This window comes from Ictalurus punctatus, chromosome 13 (assembly GCF_001660625.3).
Source record: "Ictalurus punctatus breed USDA103 chromosome 13, Coco_2.0, whole genome shotgun sequence".
In the NCBI taxonomy this organism is placed as follows: Eukaryota; Metazoa; Chordata; class Actinopteri; order Siluriformes; family Ictaluridae; genus Ictalurus; species Ictalurus punctatus.
Window position 1 is genome coordinate 24,303,415 of NC_030428.2, and position 26,408 is coordinate 24,329,822.

The 26,408-nt window shown below is 40.1% G+C and overlaps 1 protein-coding gene across 1 annotated transcript in view; it reads right to left on the bottom strand.

Moving 5' to 3' along the window:
* The window catches only part of rgs7b (regulator of G protein signaling 7b), a 116,573-nt gene extending 92,482 nt beyond the window's left edge, over positions 1-24,091 (bottom strand). The window contains exons 1-2 of the mRNA XM_053685284.1: positions 23,822-24,091; positions 17,238-17,350 (exon numbers count right to left, since the gene is read on the bottom strand). Coding sequence (XP_053541259.1) covers positions 17,238-17,315 — 78 coding nt within the window. The 5' untranslated portion in view covers positions 17,316-17,350; positions 23,822-24,091. The remainder of the gene's footprint in view (positions 1-17,237; positions 17,351-23,821) is intronic.
* Between the last annotated feature and the right edge of the window lie 2,317 nt (positions 24,092-26,408).

A 26,408-nucleotide genomic window follows, 5' to 3' on the forward strand; every position in this document is an offset into this window, starting at 1 on the left:
TCATGCACCAACTTAATCACTCACCTCACTCATTCATTCACAGTCACTCACTTACCGATTAAGTAACCCACACTCTGCTTATTAATTAACTTATTCAGTGACTCGTTAATTCATTAACTCACTCACTGATTCACTTCCTCATTCAATCACTAATCAGACACTCATTGATTCACTCACATGTTCACTGATTCACTCACTTACCGATTCATTAACTCACTCGCTCCTTGCATGATTCACTCACACACTTGCTTAGTGATTTACTCATTAAGTCACTCACTCACTACTCAGCCACTTTACTCATGGATTTACTCACACATTCACTGATTCGCTCACTAACTGATTAACTGATTCACACCCTGATTCGCTCACACACTTCCTTACTTATTTGCTCATTCAATGACTTACTGATTCACTCACTCAGTGATTCATTTACTCATTCAGTCACTCACTGATTTACTTACTTTACTTACACTCCCTTATCATTTTTTGACTTACTGATCCACTCATTTATTCACTGACTCAGTGATTCACTCACTGATTCACTCACTCAGTCACTCATTGATTTGATTCACTCACTCTGTATTGGATTTGTGAAGATGGTCATTCACTGGTTCACTTGGTGTCTTGCTTGCTCACTGAATCACCCATTCACTGATTCACTCACAGATTCATTTAGTGGTTCACTTACACACTTACGGATTGTCACTCAATGAATTACCCATACAGTGTTTTATGCTCTATTACATTCAGCCAGTCAATCACTCACTCTCTCAATCATTCAGTCACATAGGGTGAAAATTCTTTCAGTATACCCAGTATTAAGCTCAGAACTGTTTATGGAGATAAACACAGGCAAAAATAACCCTGAGTGTGACCTGGGATTTATAAAACCATTCTTTTCATCTCTTGGTAGGAGTTTTAACCACTAAGCAATGCTAACCACTAACCACTTCTCCAGACGATATTAACTCATTAAACTCAACATCACAAGTACTTTCACGGTGTCCAGCCAATATATGATTGAGTTAAAAATAAAAATGGGTTTGACTGACATAACTATATTAGAACACTATACCAGTTAACATCATGTTGATGCATAACTGAAAATAAAAATGTATGAATTATTAAGTCAAACGCTGCATAGAGTTTCTCAGCCTTTGGTCTAGTACGGAAGAGTGCCAGGTATTTGTGTTTCTGCAGAGATATAGACATTTAAGATCCTTTGTACCAAATGTTCTCGTAAAAAAGAACCAACACAGGTTACATAAACTCTCACAATTGAATCTACCCCCATGTAAACCCTACATCCAGTGAGGTACTACAGCACTACACTACAAAAGAGGAGAAACACCAGGAGACCCGATGAGCAAAGCACAGACTCCTGCGTTGCCTAGAGGAGAAAGAGATAAGTAAAACCTTAAACAGCTTTGCTTTATCTGCTAATAGATCTGTGAACAAGGACACACTAGTTTCCCCGCTGCAGCACTGCAGTATGGAACGGTCTAGGCCGCATCGTTCAGAGACAGCAAAATTCGATTTATACCCCACATTTTTATCTAATCTCCTTAATGCAGACTCAACACCAAAACACATTCAATCAGATCAGATTCATGTCTAATCGCATTTTGATCTCAGCCTTAAACACCAAATCATGACCATTTCAATTCTCACGCACATTTGTAAAGGGACCTCATGTTGACAGTGTGCCTAAGCATTTAACTGTAATCAGTTAAAGGAGACCTTGATTTGAGAATTGCAGCCTGCTCACAAAATGGAGCCATTAGTAAAATTCAGAAACTGTTTCACTTTGGTTTTGTTCTCGGTCATGAAGGAATGTAAATGTGGACATTCATGTACAATGGGCATCCAAGTACTATGGGCATATGAAGCATTTATTGGAAAATGTACACTGTTAGCTGATATTACTGTTCTGTCCTTTTGTCATATCAATGACTACATTTACATGGACAGCAATAATCGAATTATTGATCTTATTCTGAATAAGACAATATTGTGATTAAGGTGTTTACATGAGTCACTTTTAGAATACTCCTTACGTGTTCTAGAACATGGATCAATTAACGTCACACGTCATTACGTCCCCACGCCACGTCATCCGACGTTCCCGCCAGAATTTCACGTATCGACGTACAGTTGGTCTTCGTTATGGGACCGTATACAGTTTTGGGTGTTTCATTTTTAATTTCACGAAAGCTTCAAGTGCGGTTAATTATTTGTCGTGCTATACGTGCAAATAGACGACTGCTTGAAGCCGTGGGCTGCGTCCCAAACCACGTACGTACCTACTATATAGTAGCCGAGATACATGTATTTCACCTACTATATAGTATAGTAGGTAAGTACGCGGTTTCGGACGCAGCCGTGCTCTCTTGTTTGCCGTCAAACGGTTGAGCTCTGCCATGTGTGTGTGTTCTCTCACACAATTTGGTGAAAATTCCCACACGATGTTAATAGTGTGATTAAGGTGTGTACATGTCTGTAAGGCATGTTGATAATGCGACTAAAACAGGAATACTCCACACGTCTTAATTCCATTTGGGTTTACTTCGAGTATGACTTTAACCGGATTAAGGTCATCAATAATCGCTGTTTACATGCTAGTTTCTTAATCTGAGTATCGTCTTAATCGGGTTAATATCGTGTTATTGTCGTCCGTGTAAACGTACTGATTGTGTCTTATGTAAGAACCAAAGCATGATTCAGTGGGCTGCTATATGGAAATAATCAATGAGGAAGAGTGTGATGCATCTTGATACAACTCTTTTCCAATAACAGCACATCCCACAGTGTTTAATTTCTCTTACACCACAGCAATTTGCCCATGCTAGCAAGTATTATTTATTAAACAATGGCATAATTTTTTTTCTCCCCAATCAGTTTATAGTTAAATTTAATGTTATGGAACGTCCATGAAACAAGTTCCTGTTATCATTTACATCACAACAGCTATAAAACAGAAGTTCCCTAACCTGCCTCTCTCTTTCGCTCTCTTGAAGTTAATAAGACAAAAATTGGATGTTTTCCCAGAAACTTTCCTGTGTCAGAAAACAAGTAACAGATTTATCTCTGAGGGTTACAACGCACCGACTCTGGAAACTCTTTCCAAAATATGCTAAACAAACATCCCCTAACAGAAAACTTCACCATATCCACAATTACGTACACACTTTAAAAAAAAAAAAAAATCCACGTATGTGGAGCGTAATCCTTACAGCCGGAACTGTTTTCAGAGCTGCTATTATAGAAAATGAACGAACTCCTTCTGACTAATCCGAATCGAGTGCTGTGGTGTGAACTGGTTTAAAGTTTTGAAATAACCTAGCTTTATTGTGCATTTATTGGTTGCTTTGCACTAATCATCAAATAATGTAAATTCATTCATTAACTCATTTAGTATCTATGCAGCCTGTTCGGGTAATAATCTGACTACTAGCTTGATAATAAAATAAAGAAATTTAAAAAAAATAAATGCGAATAAAACAAAATCAAATGAGGTCTGAATGAATGAAGTTTGAAGCGCATAATCTGCTTAATAATCAGTTACGTAATCTTGTGCATGCTGAGGAACATCGCAGCCACGAAAGTACAGTATGTGAAAAAACAAAGTCCATGTTACACATTTTTACGGATTTAAATAACAATTGTGAGGTTGCGTAATGATGGTGATTGGCCTCTGGGCAGTATTCTTCCTTCTCGTCTTCTGTTTAATAAGGACATCTGAAGGACTATTAAAAAGCACACACACACACACACACACACACACACACACACACACACACAAGGCAAACACAGCTAATATGTTACACTCTGACAGGACTCACACTTCTTGTTGTTATGGTAACATTGAGACTAAATGTTGCTCCTTTCCTATGCATAACATAACATGCAGTAAATGGAGATTTTCACCAGATTTTAGGGTCCATGTAAAGTCAAGTGCAAAGGTTTGCACACTCTTGAGACAAAAAAAAAAAAAGATAGATAAATGTCATTCATATTCATATCACAAGTAATATTTCAGTTCAAACATTTTTATTTATCTCATGTCATTTCAGTTTTAACCCTGTCAGATGTCATACATTATCTTCTTCGGATCAAGTCTGGCAACCGAAAGCATCATGACAAAACTTTCATTTAGTCGGGAACCGATTTCGCACTGTATAAAACAGTTCATTTAGACAGATTTGTTTAGATTGACGCATATCTCTGTATTTTAAATAGACAATGATAATGACATGGTATATGTCGCTCTACAAAGGCTTCATTAGTGTCTTTAGCGGTACAGTGAACAGGAGAAATGAATCTGGATCTCTGGAAATGAAGGCCATATGATGTTTTTCGGTTCAGTCAAGCTTCAGCTGAGAAAGAGAGAGGTCAGAGGAGAGTGTGTGAGTGAAGTAGAAGATATATAAAGCAGTGAAGCAGTGCTAGAGGGTGGCAGATAGGATGAGAGACGGGTAATGGATTGCGTCCTAGGGAATTAATCACACCTATACCGCCATGATGTCCTTATCTAGACTCATCACGTTGGCGAGTTCAAGCTGGGAAGACAGACAGACACATGCACACACTGCAAAATACGTGCCCAGAGTTGCTAGCCTACTCCAGCCTGCGACAGCACTGCTGTATCCAGGCTGCACTTTACACAGGTTGTGTGGAAAATCTAGCTGCTCTGTGGTGCATTATTCAGTGCCAGCATGGCACAGGCCTCGCCCACGACAGCAAGCATGAATCCATGAATGATGGAATACTATTAAGCAGATTAAATATTAGAAGCGGTGCATCAGGAACAGGGCTTTGAACTAGGCCTATTGCATGATGGAAAAGTCCCACAGGAACATTGTAAACATGCATCACAATTTTTGTGACGATTCCATCAACACAGCAGAGCGATGCGGATTCAGTAATAAAGATTTTATTTACTAGTTGAACGAACATGAACGCTACCACAAAGTCGTGAGTAATTATGAGCTCCGAGTCGGAAGCACACCAGTAAGAAAACATGCCGGAATCAATGGATGGAACCGCTGTATACAATCTTCATGAATTGATTGATAAAAAACATTTTTTTACAAAGCATGATGCTCATTCTTTATTCTTCTAGAAGTAGAGTTACTGTATTTTTTGTAATTGATCAAAAAAGAGAAGGTGCACCTGACATCATTAATAGGACTTCCTAACCCGAACTCGTAAGTATAAACTTCCCAGGAGGACTTGAACGCACAGAAACACCTTGTAGCAGTGAGGGCGTGGCTGAGTGCCAGCTGTGAATGGGAGGAGGAGTCACAGAGAAGGAGTGGGTAATGAATGAACGCATACACCTCTGTGTGTGTGAGAGAGATTAATGATGAGCTGTTTATAAGCTGGGTGTTTTTGCAGTAAGCTGCTAAAAAAAGAACAAGATCCAGAACAGGGCTGAGTTTTCCTGACAGTGTCCTACTGAGCATATGTGTGTGCGTGTGCGCGCGAGCTATTTAGTATTATCATATGTCCTTTCCTTTTATTTTTGATGAGAGTGGCATGCCAATGATTGATTTACATTTGAACATTCTAGCAACAGACATTGTAGCTCAATGTACAGAGTCACATAATGGTAATGATTCTCTCTCTCTCTTGCTTTCTCTGTTTCTCTCTCTCGTCAGAGGAGAATGGTCAGACTGGTTCGTGCTGAGAGGAAGGCTAGAGTAACTCAACCACTCTTTACAATCATGGTGAGCAGAAAAGCGTCTCAAACCGGGAAGCAGCTGGACTACAACAGCCAGCAGAAGACCACGTAGGGTTCCAGCCCTGCCAGCTAAGAACAGGAATCTGCGTCTACAGTGGGTACAGGCTCACCCAAACTGGATAACTGAAAATATAAAGTGGCCAGTGAACATAATCGTGCTCTCTACATTATCTAAAGCTAGCCGAGTTAGTGAGCTAGCTGTGTCTACGAGTCTCAGAGATGAACATATCATCAGAGAAAGTGAAGGAGCTTATAGTTTTAAAAGTTAGGTGACTAGTTCCAAAGTGTTGCATTCTATAGCCAGAGAAAATAATACACAATTCAGACCAGAAAGGGTCATAATGCAACTTTATGTCACTTGACTCACGTGTTACGTCGCCTTTTCCATCAAAATAACAAATGTATTCTTTAGGTCAGCTGCCATCTTTTGGAATAGGCCTTTATAAGTGTTTGTGTAAGAGCTTTTGTGGGTGTCATGTAGCCTTATGAACACTCTCCTTCAGTAAACTCTTACCAAGCACTTTAAAAATAAGATCCTGCTCACACAAATCAATATTACAGACCCAGATCAGGCATCTTCCAAGTTACATGGTGTTTTATTTTTCTTGCTGCACGATGTTCTTCTTTTTTTCCCCCCATTCCTGAATCATTTAGCCTTCAAGTCATTTGGCTTAATCACAAGTTGAATGTACATCCACATATTATTTAGATTTAGGCATTAAGTCTTATCCAGAGCATGCAGTTGAAGTCACTACAACACAAAAGAATTTGTAAATCTACAAATATTCATAACGTTCTTTATGAATGGACAATGTCTATGGTCAGCCTGAGAGGAGGTCGTCCGATTCTCAGAGATCTTGGAAACTTTTCATCCTTGGACAATGACAGCTTTACCCAAGCAATTATCACTACAGGTACCTTTTTAAAAATTTTTTATTTATTTATTTATTTATTTATTTAAAATATAAAAACACTTTAAAGAGGAAAGACAGACTTTTGTGCTGAACACATATCTCAACACTGGGATATGGATTATAGCAGGCGTTCCTATACTATCGGTCATGAGGTTTGAATGAAATCATCCAATATCCAATATTTTGTTGGATTCTCATATTACAAAGTAATATTATGAATATCGCTCAGCTATGAACACAGACTTTGAGTGTTATTATTTTTGAAATGTTACTGGAAGTCTTATTCAAAAGAAGTCACATTTACATTTTTAAGAGTTTTTGTGCTTGTGAAATATTTCATCAAACATATTTTGCATCACTACGCTGCAATTTCGAAATAATGATCCTTTTGTGTGTATCTGTGCATATCTCATACTAAATAGTTTGAGGTCTGCAAACAAAATACAACATAAAACAAAGGCGAGCTGAGTAAACACACAATGCAGTTTTTATTATTATTTTTATTGAAGCAAAAACAATTATCCAACACCCATCACCAATGTGAAAAACTAACTGCCCCCTTAATCTTAAAATCTGGCTGAGCTCCTTTCACTTACTTCTAGAACTAGGATTTACTCCTATGCTTTGGATCATTGTCTTGCTGCATAATCCAGTTACGTTTGAGTTTCCACTTACGGACATAAGACCGGACATTCTCCTTTAGGATTTTCTGGTAAACAGTAGAATTCATGTTTCCCTCAGTTATTGCAAGCTGCCCAGCCCCTGAAGCAGCAAAGCATCCCCACACCATCACACTTCCTCCACCATGCTCGACTGTAGCGATGATGTTCTTTTTGTGGAATTTAGTGTTGGTTTATGCCAGATGTAACGGGACCGCTGTCTTCCAAACAGTTCCACTTTCAACTTATCACTACACAGAACATTCTCCCAAAAGGTTTGAGGATCATGAAGGTGTGTTTTGGCAAAAAAACCTTAAGGTTCTTCTGGGTTAGCAGTGGTTTTCACCTCACCACTCTTCCATGGATAGTGGAGTCATGAACAGTGACCTTTATTCATGCCATAGAGGCCTGAAGGTCATTTGATGATGTCCTTGGCTCTTTTGTGACTTCCTGGATTAGTCGTTGCTGTGCTCTTGGAGGAATTTTGTAAGGTCGGCCGCTTCTGGGAAGTTTAACTACTGTGGCGAGTTCGGGAGATTTTGGAGTCATTTGGAGATAATGGCTCTCACTGTGGTTCTTTGGAGTCCCAGAGCCTTTGAAATAGCTTTGTAACCCTTCCCAGAGTGATGTATTCAATCACCTTTTTCCTTATCGTTTCTGGAATTTCTTTCAACTTTGACACAGTGCGTTACTGGGTAAGACCTTTTAACCAACTTGCTGTTGAAAAGTTCTATTTAAGTGTAGATTTGATTGAACAGGGTTTGCAGTAATCAGGCTTAGTTGTGTCTAGTCCAGCTTTCATAGTTTCGGGGAATTATCATTTAAAAACCGTGTTTTGTGTTTACTCTGGTTGACTTTGTTTTGTCCTAGAGTTTGTTTTAATTTCTGAAACAATTTACTATGAGAGATAAACAAAAACAGAAGAAATCAGGATGGGGGCAAATTTTTTTTTTCACAGCACTGTGAGAGAAATAAGAGAAAGTAAGAGAAAATGTGCTTGTGAAAGAGAACAGAAATCAATATTTGTTGTTTCGGATATACCCGGCCCGCTAATATTTCAGCAATTGCTTTTAACACAGCGATATAGGTTAAGTGTTGCTCTGAAGCGAGACGGCCAAACCGACGTACTTTGATCTGAATGAAGGCGAGACTTCAGCTTTTGTGCTTGTAATTGCAGGGAACTGAACTCCAACAGAGCCCCTTACAGCCACAACAACCACACACACACACACACACACACACACACACACACACACACACACACACACACACACACACACACACACACACACACACAGCTTCTATGCAATGCCACAGGCTGATTTTCTCAATCCTGCTGAACATTATGACGATCAACAAGTTCTGTAAAGCCAAACAGCAGCTTCTCATACTTTGATTTCCACTTAAAGGAGCAGTTGGAGTAAACCCAGCTATAAGCAATGCAGCACTTCCATAATGAAAAATAAAAGCTTGTCGTGTCCCATCATCATTATGTAAATGAAACCATGCGATTTGTGTATGCAACTGATTTTACATCTCATTATCCATGTTAACGTGCATTTGACAGAACCGATGCCAAGTCCTTTCAATAGCAGATACTTGACTTGTTGACATTTTAAACCCCACACTGTATGACATTCTGCCAGTTAAAAAATATAAAGACTATAGAACAGAACGGCGATTAACCTTATCACGGCAGTGGAATGAAATACTTATTAGAGCGTTGCTACTTTTAACAAGACAAATGCAGTTAGTTAAACTTACTAGCAAACCCCAGTACGTTAGTCTGGACCACTTCCTCCTGACATCATGAGAAGTTTAATCAACAGAGATATTATGAAAGGAATACAACAATTGGGGTGTGCTTTTCTAAGAAAACAGCGACTCAACATGAAGTGGAGTTATCGTTACCACCCTGATGGTGATTTTTCTCCAATAACAGCACATCCTGAAGTGTTTTATTCCTCTTATACCACAGCAGTCAATGCCAATGTTAACAATCTTTAATTTATTCAAGAGTGACATGTAACCGTTTAGCTACATTTAACGATGTGGAATATCCAAACAAAACAAGTTAGTTCATGTCATCACTTCTGCTATAACAGCTAAACAGTTCCAGTTTTACCCCTCAAATGTTACAAAGAGCTGACTCTAGAGACTCCTTCCATGAATGTTAAATAAACATCTTACAGAAAACATCATCATATCAAAAATTATACATTTTTCTTTGTTAAACAACAGCCCATTATTTTTATCCGTTTATTAATAGGCTTAGATTATGCCCACCATACAAGTCCCTGTAAATTAAACTGTTACTGTAGAAACAAGTACTTAATTAATATATATATATCAGAACAAGTACTTAATTAATATATACTAATGCGATCGGAATGTGCTGATTTAAAAAAAAAAAAATTTGAGCTTTGAATGAAATTGCGACAATCTTAGAGTAATATATAACGGTGAAGTGTTGAGGTTTACCTCAAAAGGCAACTAAACAGCAAAGAAGAAACAATGCGGTCTCACAATTTAACAACTTCCACGACTGTTATAACATCATAACATACGTGCGAGCCTGAACTGATTTGTTTTATGTACATTCCACAACGTTAAAGTCCCCGTGAAGTGCCTTGAAACGTGCAGCGTTATTCGATGCGTCGATGTAATTTCCGCTGAAACAGGACGTCAGGGTGGGACATGTCGAGTGGCTCCTCCCCCTTTATAAATAGCCAATAATGTTTAGCTTATCTCACAGCCTCTTTCTTCAAAGCGAATGAATTCAAGCCATTTCCACCTTAATCGACTTACAGTTGGAAAACTGAATAAAACGCCTGCGATCGAACAGCCAAAGACACATATACACAACACACGCTTGGTGAGAAGATTTCGGCAACTTCAGCAAGGTGATTTTTTTTTTATTGTCGGGGACACTTCAGGTTCTAGAGAGCATATGATTGGACAGAAAATCTGATGAGAAGCTGAAGTGCAAAATGATGTCATTCAGATTGTTGATCCATAGTGGTGGTACAGAGAGAGACTGTACATTTTGAATGCGTACATCTTCTAAACTTGAATTTTGTCATTGTTTTGGAGCACAAGGCTAACATATTCATTTTAAAAGCCACAAGACATTAAATGTTGCTATAAAACAGTCAAAAAGTAAGACAAATCTTTCTCTAATAAATTAAAAAAATGTAATCATTGGCAAATTCCTGTGGTATAAAACAGATAAAACAATTTGGGACATGTTACAGGACAACTGTCAGAAAATCAACTTTATTCATTCGTTTCCTATAACAACGTGCCCCCAAGTGTTTTATTCCTTAATTTCTCCATTAATAGTAAATCAGAATCTGATCTGGATCTTGGTACTGATTGGAAATTCCAAGCTAATCCTTGACATAGACTCTTCACTCTCTATGAAGCATGAATCTAGGTCATATCACCCAGCGCCTCTCTATCAACATTAGAAATCCCCAGAAAGGAAATTAGCCGGCGAAATGAATCAATTACACCAGCATGCAATCAGACTCCTTACTCAAGCTCGGCTTCAGCGTTAGGAGTTTGAATCATAAAAGCATTGCTCTCGTCATTCAGCAACCCCATGCTCACTGGAGGGCCTGATATATGAATATGAAACAGAGCGTACCACCAGAACAACAACGACGATGACGACAACACCTACTCCATTTCCATGCTGTGGACATAGAGGAAGAAACCGAGAAGGAGGACAGCGGTGGATTTACAGTGTAGGCACAGCCTGAGTAATGCAGGTGCTAAAATATTCAGCAGCTCCTTTAATTTTAGGCCCGAGCCCCAGATACACAAAGCCCTCGTTCACATGAACTGTTCAGAACAGGATTTGGTAGAGGATTCATGAGCTGGAAAAGACCTGAAGGTGAACCAAAACACTACAGTGTTATATGTGTGGAAGTGATATTCAATTTATTCCTCCATGGAAGAAAGTAGGACACAGATGACTGTCACAAGCAGCCACAGTGCCTAAAGTGTCACCGCCGAGGCTTTAATCTCTGGATTACCCCATTCATTTTCTTCCAATCCTCCCTCAGGCCCTGTAACACCATCAAGGTCACAAGCCTAGCTGCTCTCTAGCCACTGTGATATTTTATCTCGTGTAGATATTGAAGTGTAGTGACAGCCTTGTAAAGAAATAAGAGCTGTATTTGACTATGCCCCGTTATAGACAAATATTTTGTGAATGAATCCCTTCAACTCTTAGTTTATGAGTTAACATAACTAACATAACTCTTCTCATTTAAACTAAAAAGTTCTATTTTGTTCTCATCCATCCACAAAACTATAGCCTTCTGGCTTGTCCCTGTGAACTTTAGCAAATAGAAACAGGCAGCAATGTTCTTCTTGGAGAGAAGTGACGTTCTCCTTGTAACCCTGCCAGGCACACCATTGATGTTCACTGTTCTCCTGACGGTGGACTCATGAACTTTAACATTAGCCAATGTGGGAGAGCCCTTTAGTAGCTTAGAAGTTACAAGGAGTTCCTTTGTGACCTTGTAGTCCTGGGGACGGTAACAATGGTCTTGAATTTCCTGCCTTTGTACACAATCTGTCTGACTGTGTATTGGTGGAGCCGAAACTCTTTAGAGATGGTTTTGTAACCTTTTCCAACCTGATGAGCATCAACAGCTCTTTTTCTGATCTCCTTAGAAATCTCTTTTGTTCGTGCCGTGATACACTTCCACAAACATGTGTTGTGAAGATCAGACTCTGATAGAACCTTGTTCTTTAAATTAAGCAGGGTGCTCACTCACACCTGATATTCATCCCATTGTTTGAAAACACCTGACTCTAATTTCACCTTCAAAATTAAAACTGCCAATCTAAGAGGTTCACATACTTTTGCCACTTGAGGTGTAATATCGGATCGTTTTCCTCGATAAATAAATGACCAAGTATGATATTTTTGTCTCATTTGTTTAAAGGGGTTATCGTTGTCCACTATTACAACTTGTGTGAAAATCTGATGATGCTCAGGTCATATTTATGCAGAAATTATTGAAAATTCGAAAGGCTTCACAAACTTTCAAGCACCACTGTACGTATTGCGCATGTGGTACAGTGGGCAGCTCCAGGGTCCTTTGTTCAGTCCTGAGCTTGGACTACTGTCTGTGTGGAGTTTCTCGCCATATCTGTGTGGGTTTCCTTCCACGTTCTCTGGAATTGGCTATGCTAGATTACCACCAGGTGTGAATTGGTGTGGATCCATTTCAGGATAAAAACAGTTACTGGAAACGAATGAATCCTTACATAGGGAACTTTTTTGGTTATGGCAAACAATGTGAACATTGTATTGACACATCATCCTGTAAATCCTATCCTATCACTCATCATGATTACAGATGTCCTCCTTAATCTGTCTAAAGCAAACTAAAGTGTTGCTCATTTCAGATATGACCTCAGGACTATATATAGACAGTGAAAGTTGACTGACATCATATACACCATCCTGGGGCTGAAAACTAAAATGTGACTGATAAATCTGGTAATACGGGTATTGCCCAAATGGTAGATTTCCTTCAATAAATTCATCAAAAATGTGACTTTGCAGGTGGTGTTCACAAAATGGTCATTAAAAACAAATTAATATCTCTTTTTTTTCCCAACTGTAGCTATGAATATCCATTCTGAGTAACAGCCATTATATCTGCTGAAAATAAGGCCATCTCTTTGAGGGCATAAAAGACAATGTGTACTGACAGAATTCATAATTACTGATAAAAAGAGTAATTCCGTTAAATGCACATGAAATAAAGCAAAACTGCAAAGTAGTGGTGACAGTTCCAGTGATCTTAATGTAGATGCTTAAAACTTCTCACACAAATTATTTCCACACCAGTCAGGACTTACGTATATCCATCCATCCATTTTCTATACTGCTTATCCTACTGCGTTGCGGGGAACATGGAGCCTATCCCAGGGAGCGTCGGGCACAAGGCGGGGTACACCCTGGACGGGGTGCCAATCCATCACAGGGCACAATCACATACACACTACGGACACTGGACATGCCAATTATCCTACCATGCATGCCTTTGGATGGGGGAGGAAACTGGAGTACTTGGAGGAAACCCCCGTGGCACAAGGAAAACACGCAAACCCTGCATACACAGGGCTGCGGTGGGAATCAAACCCCCGCCGCATAAAACTGACTTAATTACACATTTCTGGATACAGATTAGTAACCATACACTGGAATTATGTTTATTAATTTTGATCCAGGACTAACTATACCCTCTAGTATATGCTGGTCAAAAAGCATTTTCTAACACACATACATGAAAGAAATCATCAGCCATCTAAAATCACAAAGTCAAGATGTGCCTGCTAGTGTCTCAAACCCCAACTCCCAGAAGAATCCTCAACAAGCAGCATATCAAACAAACAAACTCAGCATTCTCAGTCAGCACATACACTACAAGCTACATCACCTGACTAATCACATGACACCGATATCCATTCACAGTCCACCAATTTCTATTCACGCACACCCGTATCTCATTCACAAACTCCTTTAAATAACCTGGACTGTCAAACACACTTCGCAAAGTCTTGCCTGTGTGATTCTCTGCCGTTGATATTCATGCTTCGTATCCATCAGTCAAGTTTCTGTTTGAAGTTGGACCTGGTTTTGATCAGAATTCTGGACAGTCTGCTTGGCTGCCACACGATTTTCCAACCACAGCACTTGCTTGCATCCAGCTTTCTGCCTCATACTCAATACTGACACCCATCACAGACTCTGTCCTAATCCCTCTGCATTGCTTGACCTTCTTTCCTTCCTCTTCTTGTAAATGCGTGAATCTTGAAAGGGAATTATGTATGTGCAAAACTCGCAAACTCTTACCATCATCTTATTCATCATTTACACATAAACACTGTAGAGTACAGTGAGATGACATATGTAGGATAATCAATACAGGAGCAATGTACATAAAACCCAAACAGTATGACCAGTATTGCAAATGCATAGTTCAAGTGACAGACACGTCCCTCACCATGGAGAAGGCGAAACAATACACAGTAAATACACTCATCAGGAGCAGAATCGAGAAGAGCGAAGTGATGAAGATTACAAGAAAGTGTAAACCATCATAAGTAGCCTTATGTAAGAAATCTACAGAAAAGTAAACACGGCATCTGGAAAGATAGTCAGTGGTAAATGAGTACATTCCAGATGATGTACAAATACAGCAAATTCCCCCCTCAGAAAATCACCCAAGCAAACAAAGAAGGCAAATCACTGGTAGAACATCTGAACGACCTTGAGGTTAAATAGAAAGCCTTTAACTGTATACCTTGGATAAATGCAAGAAAATGCAAAGTCACCTTTACTTAAAGCAGCTACACGTTCATTCGAGACTCCACCAGTCCCCAGTCGGAATCAAGTCTACTCACCAAGCTACTCACCAGGCTGAAGGCACTAAATTTAATTTTGCAGGTTGTGAATCAATCCAAGCAGGGAGCTGATCAAGTGAGGCTTAAGGGCCTCTCTCAAGAGCTCAACAGAGACTCTCTGGCAGACGTAGCTCAGAACCTAAACCACTGAGCTATCACTGTGCTTTAAAATAATTTTAAAGCACCCAGATCCAGCCAGTCATGGGGTATGGCACAGGTTCCCAAACCTTAATCCTGGAGTACCCCATTTCCTGCACATTTTAGTGTTTTTCTGCTCCCAATACACCTCATTCAGCTGATTCAGCCCATCATGAGTTAAGGTGGGTGTGTTATTGCAGGAAAACACTAAAAATATGTAGGACAGTGATCTCTAGAACCAGGGTTGGGAACCTGTGGTGTACGGTTTAGCACTCAGAACTCAGGGTTCAGTAGTGGAACCTACAACCTGTTAATAAACACCATGTTTTTTCTTTTCTACATATATTATTAGTTATTTATATTAGAGCGTATTCTTCAATGACATCTGTGTGGAGTTTCGAAAGTCCACCCCCCTCCCAAAAAAAAAAAAAAAACTTTTTTTTTTTTTTAAACAACTTTTAAGATTAAGTTTGACTGGCCATACCCTTACTCAAGTTCATTTTCAATCACAGAAATGTACTTTCCCTTCGCTACATTCGGTGGTGTTCCTCCATTATTGTTAAGTGTTTAATGAATATATGTTTTAATAATTAGTTGACATCACGTATAATGAGGTCGCGAGTCTCATGCGGTGGTCTGCAGATACTAAAACATACACTCTCTCTGTCTCTACACACTTTCTCTTGTGTTCTGTTCAGTAGTCAGTTCTTTTGTTCCCTGTTGTCTTGTTTAAATGCAGATGCTGACAAGTTTGTGTTGTTAACATGTCGTGAAAATAAAGACAGTCAACTGTTGGGAAAATGTTTGTTTTTTTGCGGCGCGTGTGTGAGATTTTGTGTTGATAATGGCAGGTTGTGTGTTATTGTACCCATCACAGGACTGGGATATGTTGCTACATCTTGATCCCAGGTTTTATATTATATAAACAGAACAGACTTTCAAGAAGAGGTAGGGACTTACAGTTCTCTATGTAGTCTGAGATTCAGGATTTTCCCTTCATTTGAATCAGATCCGAGGTAACTAGTAACTTGCTACTTGAGTAATCTTCTCATTGGATACTTTGTTACTCTTACTCAGGTAATTATTAACATTATTACTTTTACTGTTACTTGTAATTATTTCTGTAAGTAGTTTTACTTGTAGTTGGGTAAAATTTTTTGGCTACTCTTCCCACCTCTGGTGATGTCCCATCCAAGGTCTATGCCTGACACATCCCCCAGTGTTCTACAGATAGGCTCTGGATCCACTGTGACCCTGACCAGGATAAAAAGCTTACTGAAGATGAATGGATGAAAGATTGAGTCACTAATTTATCATCATATACTCTAACTACTATGCATTATTCAGTAAATACAGTGTCACTAATAGGACGGGTTATTCAATGCAATTATAAGATTGAGGAATGTACCCAGTTAGCAGTGTAAAGGGGTTAAGAATTATTTTACATGACAAAAATATTTACACCCTAATGGCTTATTATTGTGGTTCAAAATGGGGAAAAGCTGAAAGAAAAAATAAATAAATACCCAAATCACCCACACTTTTGCAGTATCCACAAATGATTTTTTTTTTTTTTTTTTTTTTTGCTACACTGACCAGACAAGCCACACCACACTGATAATCAGTTATTAAACATGACGGTTAATAAATGTTCTCTAAACAACTTTTGCAATTAGCACAAGCTCAGTGCGTTTACACTCCCTAGAGACAGGATGCCCAGTTTTTAAAAAATAAATAAATAAAAATCAAATCTTGCCCTGTCTGGCCAGTGGGGGGAATGTACATTTCTATGCTTAATTTGAGAAAAAGTAGAAGGAAACACTCCAAATAAGTAACCGAAATTACGCTGGCTGATTAATGCAAGTCAATCTAAATAAATAGCCTTGAACAAGTGCACATTTTTGTTCTGAATAATCACCAAATGAAATGAGGTTAGTCAACAGAAAGGTGCATTGGTCTTCTAAGGATTGACGACTACTGTTGGCAGTGGCAGTTAGGTATTACTCACACATTATAGTGCATTTGGAAAGGGATAAAACAAGTGAGTAAGCCAGGTTTTGGCTCAGATTGCTGGGCAAATCACTCCTAATCGATCCAGTAATGGGCATCCTCCTTTCCTCTGGCTGTGCAGGCATGTTTACACTATGATTGTTGAAGTGAGCCTTTGCATTTTATCTATATCCTAATATACTAATTAAATGGAGATGACTACAAGAGTTAAATAGATTAAAGAAAAAGGCCAGCATCAACCAGGATTACATCCAGCTAAAGCAGACAGCTGGTTACCAGGAGAACTCATGTTTGCAGTTAATAGAGCAATGTAGAGCGACAAAGACCTGAGGGACCTACTTTTCTGTAGACGAGCATGTTGGGAGACTCATCCGCTACTCCATTGCTGCTCTGTCCATAGCTGTTAGTCTGAGCCATGCCTCCCAGTAATGAACAGCCAGCCTTGAGTACTCCTGGATGAGAAAAGGAAAGACACACACACACACACACACACACACACACACACACACACACAGAGAGAGAGAGAGAGAGAGAGAGAGAGAGAGAGAGAGAGAGTTTAACATTATGCATGGATAAGATTCCATCGGCTTGTGCAAATATAAAGATGAATCTGACTATATATAATAATCTAACGTTATGATTTGTCCCGTCATGCAGTATAGCATCCATTCACCCTTCAGTATTACACGCTAAATAAACTCCTCCACAGCAGTGTTTAGTGACTGGGAGCTGCAAACAAACCTCCTCCATCTGTCCACACATTCAGTCAGACGAGTGCACAATCTAATTACACACAACGCAAAATCCATAATCACATAAACGTGAATGCAAACTGCAGAGCACATGCATGCCTGCCTGCATGCATGCAGGCATGCATGTATACAAACACTTTCTGGAAATAAAATCCCTATCCTATGCAAACGCCACGACAGAAATGCAATTGCGTTAAGGTGCAGCCTGCAATGTGTTCAGTGGCCCGGGATGCGTTTGAATGCATGCAGCAGGAATAAAAGCTTGTCTTGTGCACGATCTATTCAATGCATCACTGCAGCTTATGCACGCGATTTCAGCACCATAGACAGCTCCGGGGAACTGAGCAGGCTCGAGACGACGCGTTGTGTTGTTTTAAAATAAATAATAATAATAAGGAGAAGCAGAAGAAGAACATCGTTATTACCTGCTACAATCGCGCACGTCGTGCGGTCCCTCCCTCCGCTTTCGTTTTGTATCTCGCGGTGCTCGGGTTTGTCAGGCGCCGAAAGGATCTTGCATTGGAAAGAGCGGATTTTTTTTTTTCCCTCCTTGGCGCTCGTGCGAAACAACCAACTATTACTGCTCCGTCGGAACTGAAGCGGCGGCGCGCGCGGAATCTCGCGGCTCCGTAACGTGAGCGCGCTCGGGTCGTTTCGCGTGCGCTCGGCGTCACGGTACAGGAATAACGAGCTTCACCAACCGGGACCAAAAATAAATAAATAAATAAATCAGCAGTAGTGCCTACCGCTCTTGGGATGATGGTGGTGATGATGGTGAAGATGATCAAACACAGAGTCGCGTGCAATATGTGCATCGGTATCAACTCACGTTGCAAATGCACGCGCTTGGAGCTCGGTGAGAAATAGTCACCATCCAGGGTGTCATCAGGGACGAGATCCTCATCAGGGCTGTAAATTAAGAAAGGAGTGTCGCTGGCTCTGTGACAAAAGTCCTCGAGCTGTCTCCTCTAATTGCATATCACATGTCCCGAAGGAAGGAATGACGCCTCGGTGAGAATTTACTGTTCCTGAGCGTTTCCTGTTCTGACCTGCAAAATAAAACTTAAACCTGGGGTTCATTTCAGTCTCTTTATTCTGGCTCTGTTCCAGAAGAGCATGTGCCAAACATGGCATCAGGTCTGGCCTCTTTAGAAATAAATAGAAATTTATAGCATTTCTATGTATAGGGGGGGGGGGGGGGGGGTGTGGCTCAACTTCCAACACGCCTGAGTTAACTTATCAGCTAACAAACATGTTTGAACTGGACAGAACTGGAAAAGGACATCATCTGATACCATGACAGGAATATGCTCAAGTTCTCCAAGCCCAAGCAGCTTTCAAGCTGTACGGATCGCTTATATGAGCGTTTCTAAGACCTTATGTCATTCACATTTATTGGTTTATCCTGCTATGCTTGACAAGAACAATCATAGCCCCAAGCTTCAGCTCAGACAAGTTTACTCGACTTGACATGGCAATTTACAGCTGACCATAAAAGTACTACACCTCTACCACTCCAGTCATGCAAGGAGTCTCACAAGGTTCACTTCTTGGCCAGTTTTATTTCCTATATACACACACACACACACACACACACACACACACACACACAGTAGTTCTCCCTTGGTGAGATATTTCAGTGACACAACATCAACTTCAGCATATATGGCAGTGACATGATTGATGTCAGTACTAGGCCCATGACAACGCTGCTGGAAGATCCGAGAAACTGCATTCATTCTGTCATCTTCAGTAAATGTTTTATCCTGGTTAAGGTGGAACCAGAGCCTATCCCAGAAACACTGGGTGTGAGGTGGGAATATACCCTGGATATATATGTTCACACCTAGGAGCAATTGAGCATAGCCAGTTGCATGTTTTTGGACAGTGGGAGGAAACTGTATGTCACGTTACAAAGAAGGATGCGGAAGCAATCGCAGATTTCAAACATTTAATAAACAAACAGACACAAAAACAAAGCCACCATAACACGAAGCTAAATACTGTGGCAAAACTAACCATTGATGCACGGACAAAAGCAAGGATAGACAATTACGTGAGACAAAGAAGCAGTGCAAACAATGGCTCTAATATATATATATATATATATATATATATATATATATATATATATATATAGAGAGAGATAGAGAGAGAGAGAGAGAGCTCGTTAAACAAAAAACGTCATACAGGTGCAGGTGGCCATGTGACAGTAATATGGTGCAGTGACTTCTGGGAAATGAAGTCCAGGGTTACCTCCTTGATATGACAGAAGCACCCCCCAAGGGCACTTCTCCCGGAGCGCCCAAAAATGCACTCCCTCCATCTGGTGGTCCTGGCCCCCTGGGCAAAATGTCCCTAGCAGAACTAGGAGACTGAACGGCATCCTCAGCGGAGCAAGAAAGCAACGCACCGTCCTCAGTGGAACAGGTAATCAGAGTGATGTCCTCAGCGGGGCTGGAGCTCAGAGCGACGTCCTCAGTGGGGCTGGAGCTCAGAGCGATCTCTGCGGGGCAGAACAGTGGGACAACTTCCTCCGCAGGACAGGAGAGGAGAGCGATGTTGTCTGCAAGGCCAAAGGGAAGCTCCAAGATTTCTGCGAGGCCATAGAGGGGAGCGAGGTTCTTAATATAACTTCCACTCTTCTGGGAAGGCTTACTCTTGATTTTGGACCGTGGCTGTGAGGGTTTGTGCTCATTCAGCCATGATAGCATTAGTGAGGTCAGGCATTGATGTGGAGCAAGGAGACCTAGGACGAAGTCAGTGTTCCAGTTCATCCCAAAGGTGTTTAGTGGGATTGAGGTCAGGGCTCTGTGTGAGTCACTCAAGTTCTTCCACTCCAACCTTGGCACACCATGTCTTCATGGAGCTCGCTTTGTGCACGGGGGCATCGTCATGCTGGAACAGGTTTGGGCCTCGTAGTTCCAGTGAAGGGAAATTGTAACGCTACAGCATAAAGACATTCTATATAATTGTGTGCTTTCAACTTTGTGGCAACAGTTTGGGGGAAACCACATTTGGGTGTGATGGTTTGTCCATATAATGTGTTTTACACTTACCTAAACTTCAAATGTCCCTTTCATAAATGTATGATATTGTTTTCTTTTTTTGTTTTACCATCACAGCTAATTAGCAATCTTGAACTGGGTTAAACCTGGGAACTCCTGCATGCGACTGTAGTTTATATACTGTAGCTCTGAACACTAGTGTAAGCGAGCACATATAGCTGACAATAGTTAGAATAAACCAGAAGAATGAAATACAGGAGTGATTCATGCTTGGCCTTGGACCACATAGGCATTTCCCTTTAATCAGTCAGCTAGGGTACTGTACTGTCATGAATTCTCGCCTCTATTCAAACAAGAACACGTCTTTCCCTGGTGCTTATTCAGCTGACTAAGCACACTGCATGGTTGATCAGGTATAAATTACTAAACAGCACTGGGGTCTAGTGACTAGACCTATTACTGAATAACACAGTAACAAGAATATCTTTGAGGGAAATACCATAGCACTGCTGGATACGGTTCAGTTTCAGAATAAAAAATAAAAATAAAAAAAGGAGTACTGTGCATTTATATTTCTTTTCACCAAGACAGAATAAATGCACATCCACAGTGGTTGATTAAGGAGTTTTAAACTTGTACTACATGTACTTTCCCAAATAAAACCGATAGTACAAAAGACTAAACTTAGACTACCACCCCAATGACAAGCTTTGTACCCTGAAATGGTAAATGTTCTGCACTTATATAGCGCTTTTTTATCCTTAACAGTTGTACAAAGCGCGTTACACTGTGTCTCATTCACCCATTCACACACACTCACACACCAATGGTAGCAAAGCTGCCATGCAAGGCGCTAACTTGCCATTGGGAGCAACTTGGGGTTCAGAGTCTTGCCCAAGGACACTTCGGCATGTGGAGTCACGTGGGCCGGGAATCGAACCGCCAACCCTACGATTAATGGACAACCCGCTCTACAGCTCCATACCTTTCTTATAAAAGCAGTGAAAAACACTAAAAGAAACCAGAAGTTTAAATGACAAATGTGATGCAATGCTTGGGCTTGGACCACTTAGACATAGAATAAATGCACTAACAAAGAGTAAGCAGCATAACTCCCATCCAAACACAATACATGCATACAGATTACCATACACAGTTGAATTAAGTCCCTAATAGCTTAAGAGTCATCCATGCATCATTTAAATCAGGTAAATGATTTATTTTTCTGCTGCTAATGAATAAGGCTACATTAGCTTGACGTTCTTCGAGACACTTTAAATATATGGACCATTCATGCTGTGCTAGCAGTTGGATTACATTTACATTTATTCCCTTGGCAGACACTTTTATCCAACGCAACAAATCAGGCAGGAGGAGCTCTCTGGCTGTGCTGGGACTTGGACTTACTACCCCATTAGATAGAACCATTAATGTTGGACTACTACCATACACTGGATTTAATGTTTGCAATCTTGTAATAGATGATGCTATATTGTTTTTTTTTTTTTTTTAAATGTTTATTCATTCATCTTTTGTAACCACTTTATCCTGGTCTGGGCCATGGCAGATCTGAAGCCCATCCCAGGAAAAATGGGAATACACCCTGGCTGGGATAAGTCCATTATACACATATTCATTCATTCATTCATTCTCACCTAGGCGCAATTTATTTAGGCCAACGCACCTACTGCCATGTTTTTGGGAGGTGGGAAAGAAAAAAAAATCAGAGAACACATGGGAAACCTATATAGACACAGGTCCAAATGGGAAACTCCAAACAGACAGTAACCCATGCTCAGGACCAAACTGAGGACTGTGGAGCTGTGAGGTGGCAATTCTATTCGCTGTGCCACCATTCTGAAATATTTTTCTATGTTACAAATTACGTGATATGGCCTCTCTGATAATGTCTTTCAATTATACAGGTGCACGTGAATATTTGGAGAACAGGTTCTAGTTTATTCCCATGTATTCATTCGTTTTCAGTAAGGTAAGCACTTAATCCTGGTTAGGGTCATAATGTGTGTATCCTAATTCCAGGTATACTGGGTGTAAAGTGGGAATGCAACCTGAATGGGATTCCAGATCACTGCTCAGCACCATTCACAAGCACCTAGGGACAATTTAGCATAACCAGTCCATCCACTGGCAGGTGGGAGAAAACCATAGAACCTAGAGGAACACCACAAATAAAAACACACCAAGCTCAGGATTTAACCAAGCACCCTGGAGCTATGAGGCATAAATGCTAGTAAAACTATTTCCCTTACACCAAACCCATTTTCAGACACTCTGACATAACTGGTACTCTACAGCTGACACTAATAATATTATACTGCTTCTACTGCCCCTCATTCACACAAGGAGTCCATCAAGGTTCAGCCCTTATCACCTTCTACCTCATTACATATAACCTCCATTCCCATTCCACGTTTAGTCAGATAATTCAGCAAAGCAATGTTACCGTCCAAGTAAGTGACACACATGAAAGATCAGTTTCAGCATGTAAGTGTTACAAATTTGCTCAGCGGTTAAGGCTCTGGGTTACTGATCAAAAGGTCAGGGGTTCCAGCACCACACCAGCCTTTAACTCCAGGGGCACCATATTATGGCTGACCCCAACTTCCTAACAAGCTGGGATATGCAAAGAAAAGAATTTTGCTGTAATGTATATGTGACCAATAAAGTCTTCTTCTTCTATATCAGTCGCAGGTCCACCAACATCATTACCTGTAATATCAATGTTTTAAAAATATGGATGAACTCAAAAGATCACCCAAAACATTTTGTTTGTTTGTTTGTTTAATTAAATGGGAACAATCTGAGTGTACAGAGAACGAAAGGTGTAAGAATCTTCATATTTTAACATTTTTTAAACAGGCAGTGATGAGAATCATACTGGAGTTCTGAATATGTGACAGTAAAGAGTTATCTCACCATAAATATGCAAATATGCCATGTGACACCAGTTTAACATTTATTATTATTATTTGCAAATTCAAAGAATCTGGATTTCTTTTGAGCTTAAAAATTGTAGACATTTTTCTAAATGATTTTTTTAACCACATCATCAGTGTTTATCATTTTCAGTGTTCTGAGGTTATAAATGTTCTCCAAAATCAACCTCTTTTCAGTAATAATCATTCTAAAACTTGGCAGTTACCTGGAACTTTATCTGTTTTTCCCCCCTTGAAGTCTTGAAGAAATTTCCAGATGAGCTAAGTTTACTTCCTTGGTGTGTTAATCCCAAACAGAACTCCACACACTTTCCAGAGTAGAGAAGACTCCACGACCTGCACATTTAAGTGTTTTCAGTTCTAACACACCTGCTTTCATTCAGCCACTAATGATCAAAGTCTTGATGAGCTGAGAACAAGGAACACATGAAATTGCTATGTTACAAGCAACAACATTTAAAAGTAAACACTGTGTATCAATCTAGACAGGCCCAGATTAAGAATTAGAGGCCCCTGGGCACAATGTCTTTATACATTACAATATACAATATATACTCTTTGCACCTCAGTATTGTTGTACATTAACAGGATGCAGTAATAACATGAAGTGTAAATGACTATATTTATTCAAATTATTAAATGGATGCCACCTTATCGGGACAATAAAGCCCTCCCTACACCTTCCCCTAACCGATAAACACTTTATTATTAAACAGGCGTTAGGCACTTTATTTCCACTTTTCAAATATGTTCTAAAATTTTATTGAAAATAAATGCCTTTCCAATTTGATATATAATGGGAAAAGGGATAAGAGCGAGTTCGGCAAAAGGCGCATTTGAACTCAGGTCGAACGCATCAAAAGCTACTTTCGGGTGCCACGCGCTCTACGGCATACGCCACTGTAGACGTTAAATGATGCCTGTCTTTTTTAATCTTGTGTGGCCCAACCAGACATTTTCAGCAATCTAAAAAAAAAAGAAAACAAAACAAAAAAAATGTTCTTCCCCTTGCTTGGGCTCCAAGTGTGCATGGGCGCCTGGGGCCCATAATGCCCATTGGATAATCCGGCCCAGAATCTAGATGTGTACAGAACATGCTTTCACATGGGTTTTTATATGAGAGGTTAATTAAACGTAAACACTAGCCAATTGTTAATTAAAGAAAATAACGTTAAACATGCATGTGATGTAAACAATCATTAGCTTACTAACTTAACCAACAGTGTTTGCTATACTCTGTATTTTTTCAATTACTGGCTAAATGCCCTGAACCCAATAAATATTGCTATAACTTTACTCTATTTTGTGTTTCTGTGTTAAACATTTCACTGGATTTTGAGTGATTTTTATCTGAATCTTAATCTAATCCTGAGGAAGGAGGGAAGGGCCCAACAGTGGCATTCTGCTAGTCTTGGGATTTGAACTCACCAACTTCCTATCACTAGGGTGATAAATGAAAGGAAAAACCAACATATAGTGTGTTAGTAAGGTTTTGGGCCAACGCAAGCTTCAGTGCAGCTTGGCATAGATTATACGAGTCTCTGGAACCGTACTGGAACAATGAATACTGTTCTTCCAAAACATATTCCCTGTAGATAGTGTTTTGATGATGATGCCGAGTACTGTCTAACACGTCGCTCCAAAATCTCCAATAAGTGTTCAGTTGATCATTTTCATCCGAATCAATCCTTTGATTAAGCCTTCATGCCATGTGGATGGGAGTGGAGTCATCCTGGAAGAGACCACACCTATCAGGATAGAAATGGTCCATCATAAGATAAAGGTGTTCAGTCAGAAGAACGTCGTATTGACTGGCGGTGGTGCTTCCTTGTAAGTGGACCTAAACCATGTCAGCATAAATCTTTAAGTGTATCCCACAACACTGCCAGATTTCCTTTAATTTGCCACCCATCTGCAGTTTCCATAAGGCCACCAATCTTTATTACCTCCTAAGCTTGATGACATTTCTCCATTATAATGATGGCCTTGCTGATTCAGCTACAGTACTACTCTAGTCTGGGCCAGGAGCCACTAAACAATCAAAGGCCTTTCTGGAAATCACACGGTCAGTGGTTTGCAGAAAAAGTTTACTGAAATAAAGTCATGTGAAATAATAAGTACACCCCATGGAAATTGTTGGATCATCAAATTTGATCATCTTTGAAACAGGGTCTAAAAATGAAGTTGATATACTTGATCAAAACCACGAGGAGAATTAGCTTTTCAGTCATTTATCCAACAGAAATATCGATAGATGTGATATTCTTCTGTCTAAAAAGTAAGTATAGCCTTGGCCTCAGAAACTAGTATTGGGCCCTTTAGCAGAAATAACTTCTTGTATGGGGGCGTATGGTGGATTAGTGGTTAGCACGTTTGCCTCACACGTCCGGGGTTCATGTCCCGCCAGGGCCATGTGTGTGCGGAGTTTGCATGTTCTCCCCGTGCTGCGGGGGTTTCCTCCCCAAAGACATGCATGGTAGGCTGATTGGCGTGTCTAAAGTGTCCGTAGTGTATGAATGGGTGTGTGAGTGTGTATGTGATTGTGCTCTGTGATGGATTGTGCCCTGTCCAGGGTGTACCCCGCCTCGTGCCCGATGCTCCCTGGGATAGGCTCCAGGTCCCCTGTGACCCTGAAGGAGGAGTAAGTGGTAGAGATGGATGGATGGAACTTCTTGTATGTGTTTTGCATAATTGTCCACCAATTTTGCTGGAATTTTTGACCACTCTTCCATGCAATATTCTTTCAGTTGCAAGATGTTTGAGGGTTTTCTTGCATGTACTGCCTGTTTCAAA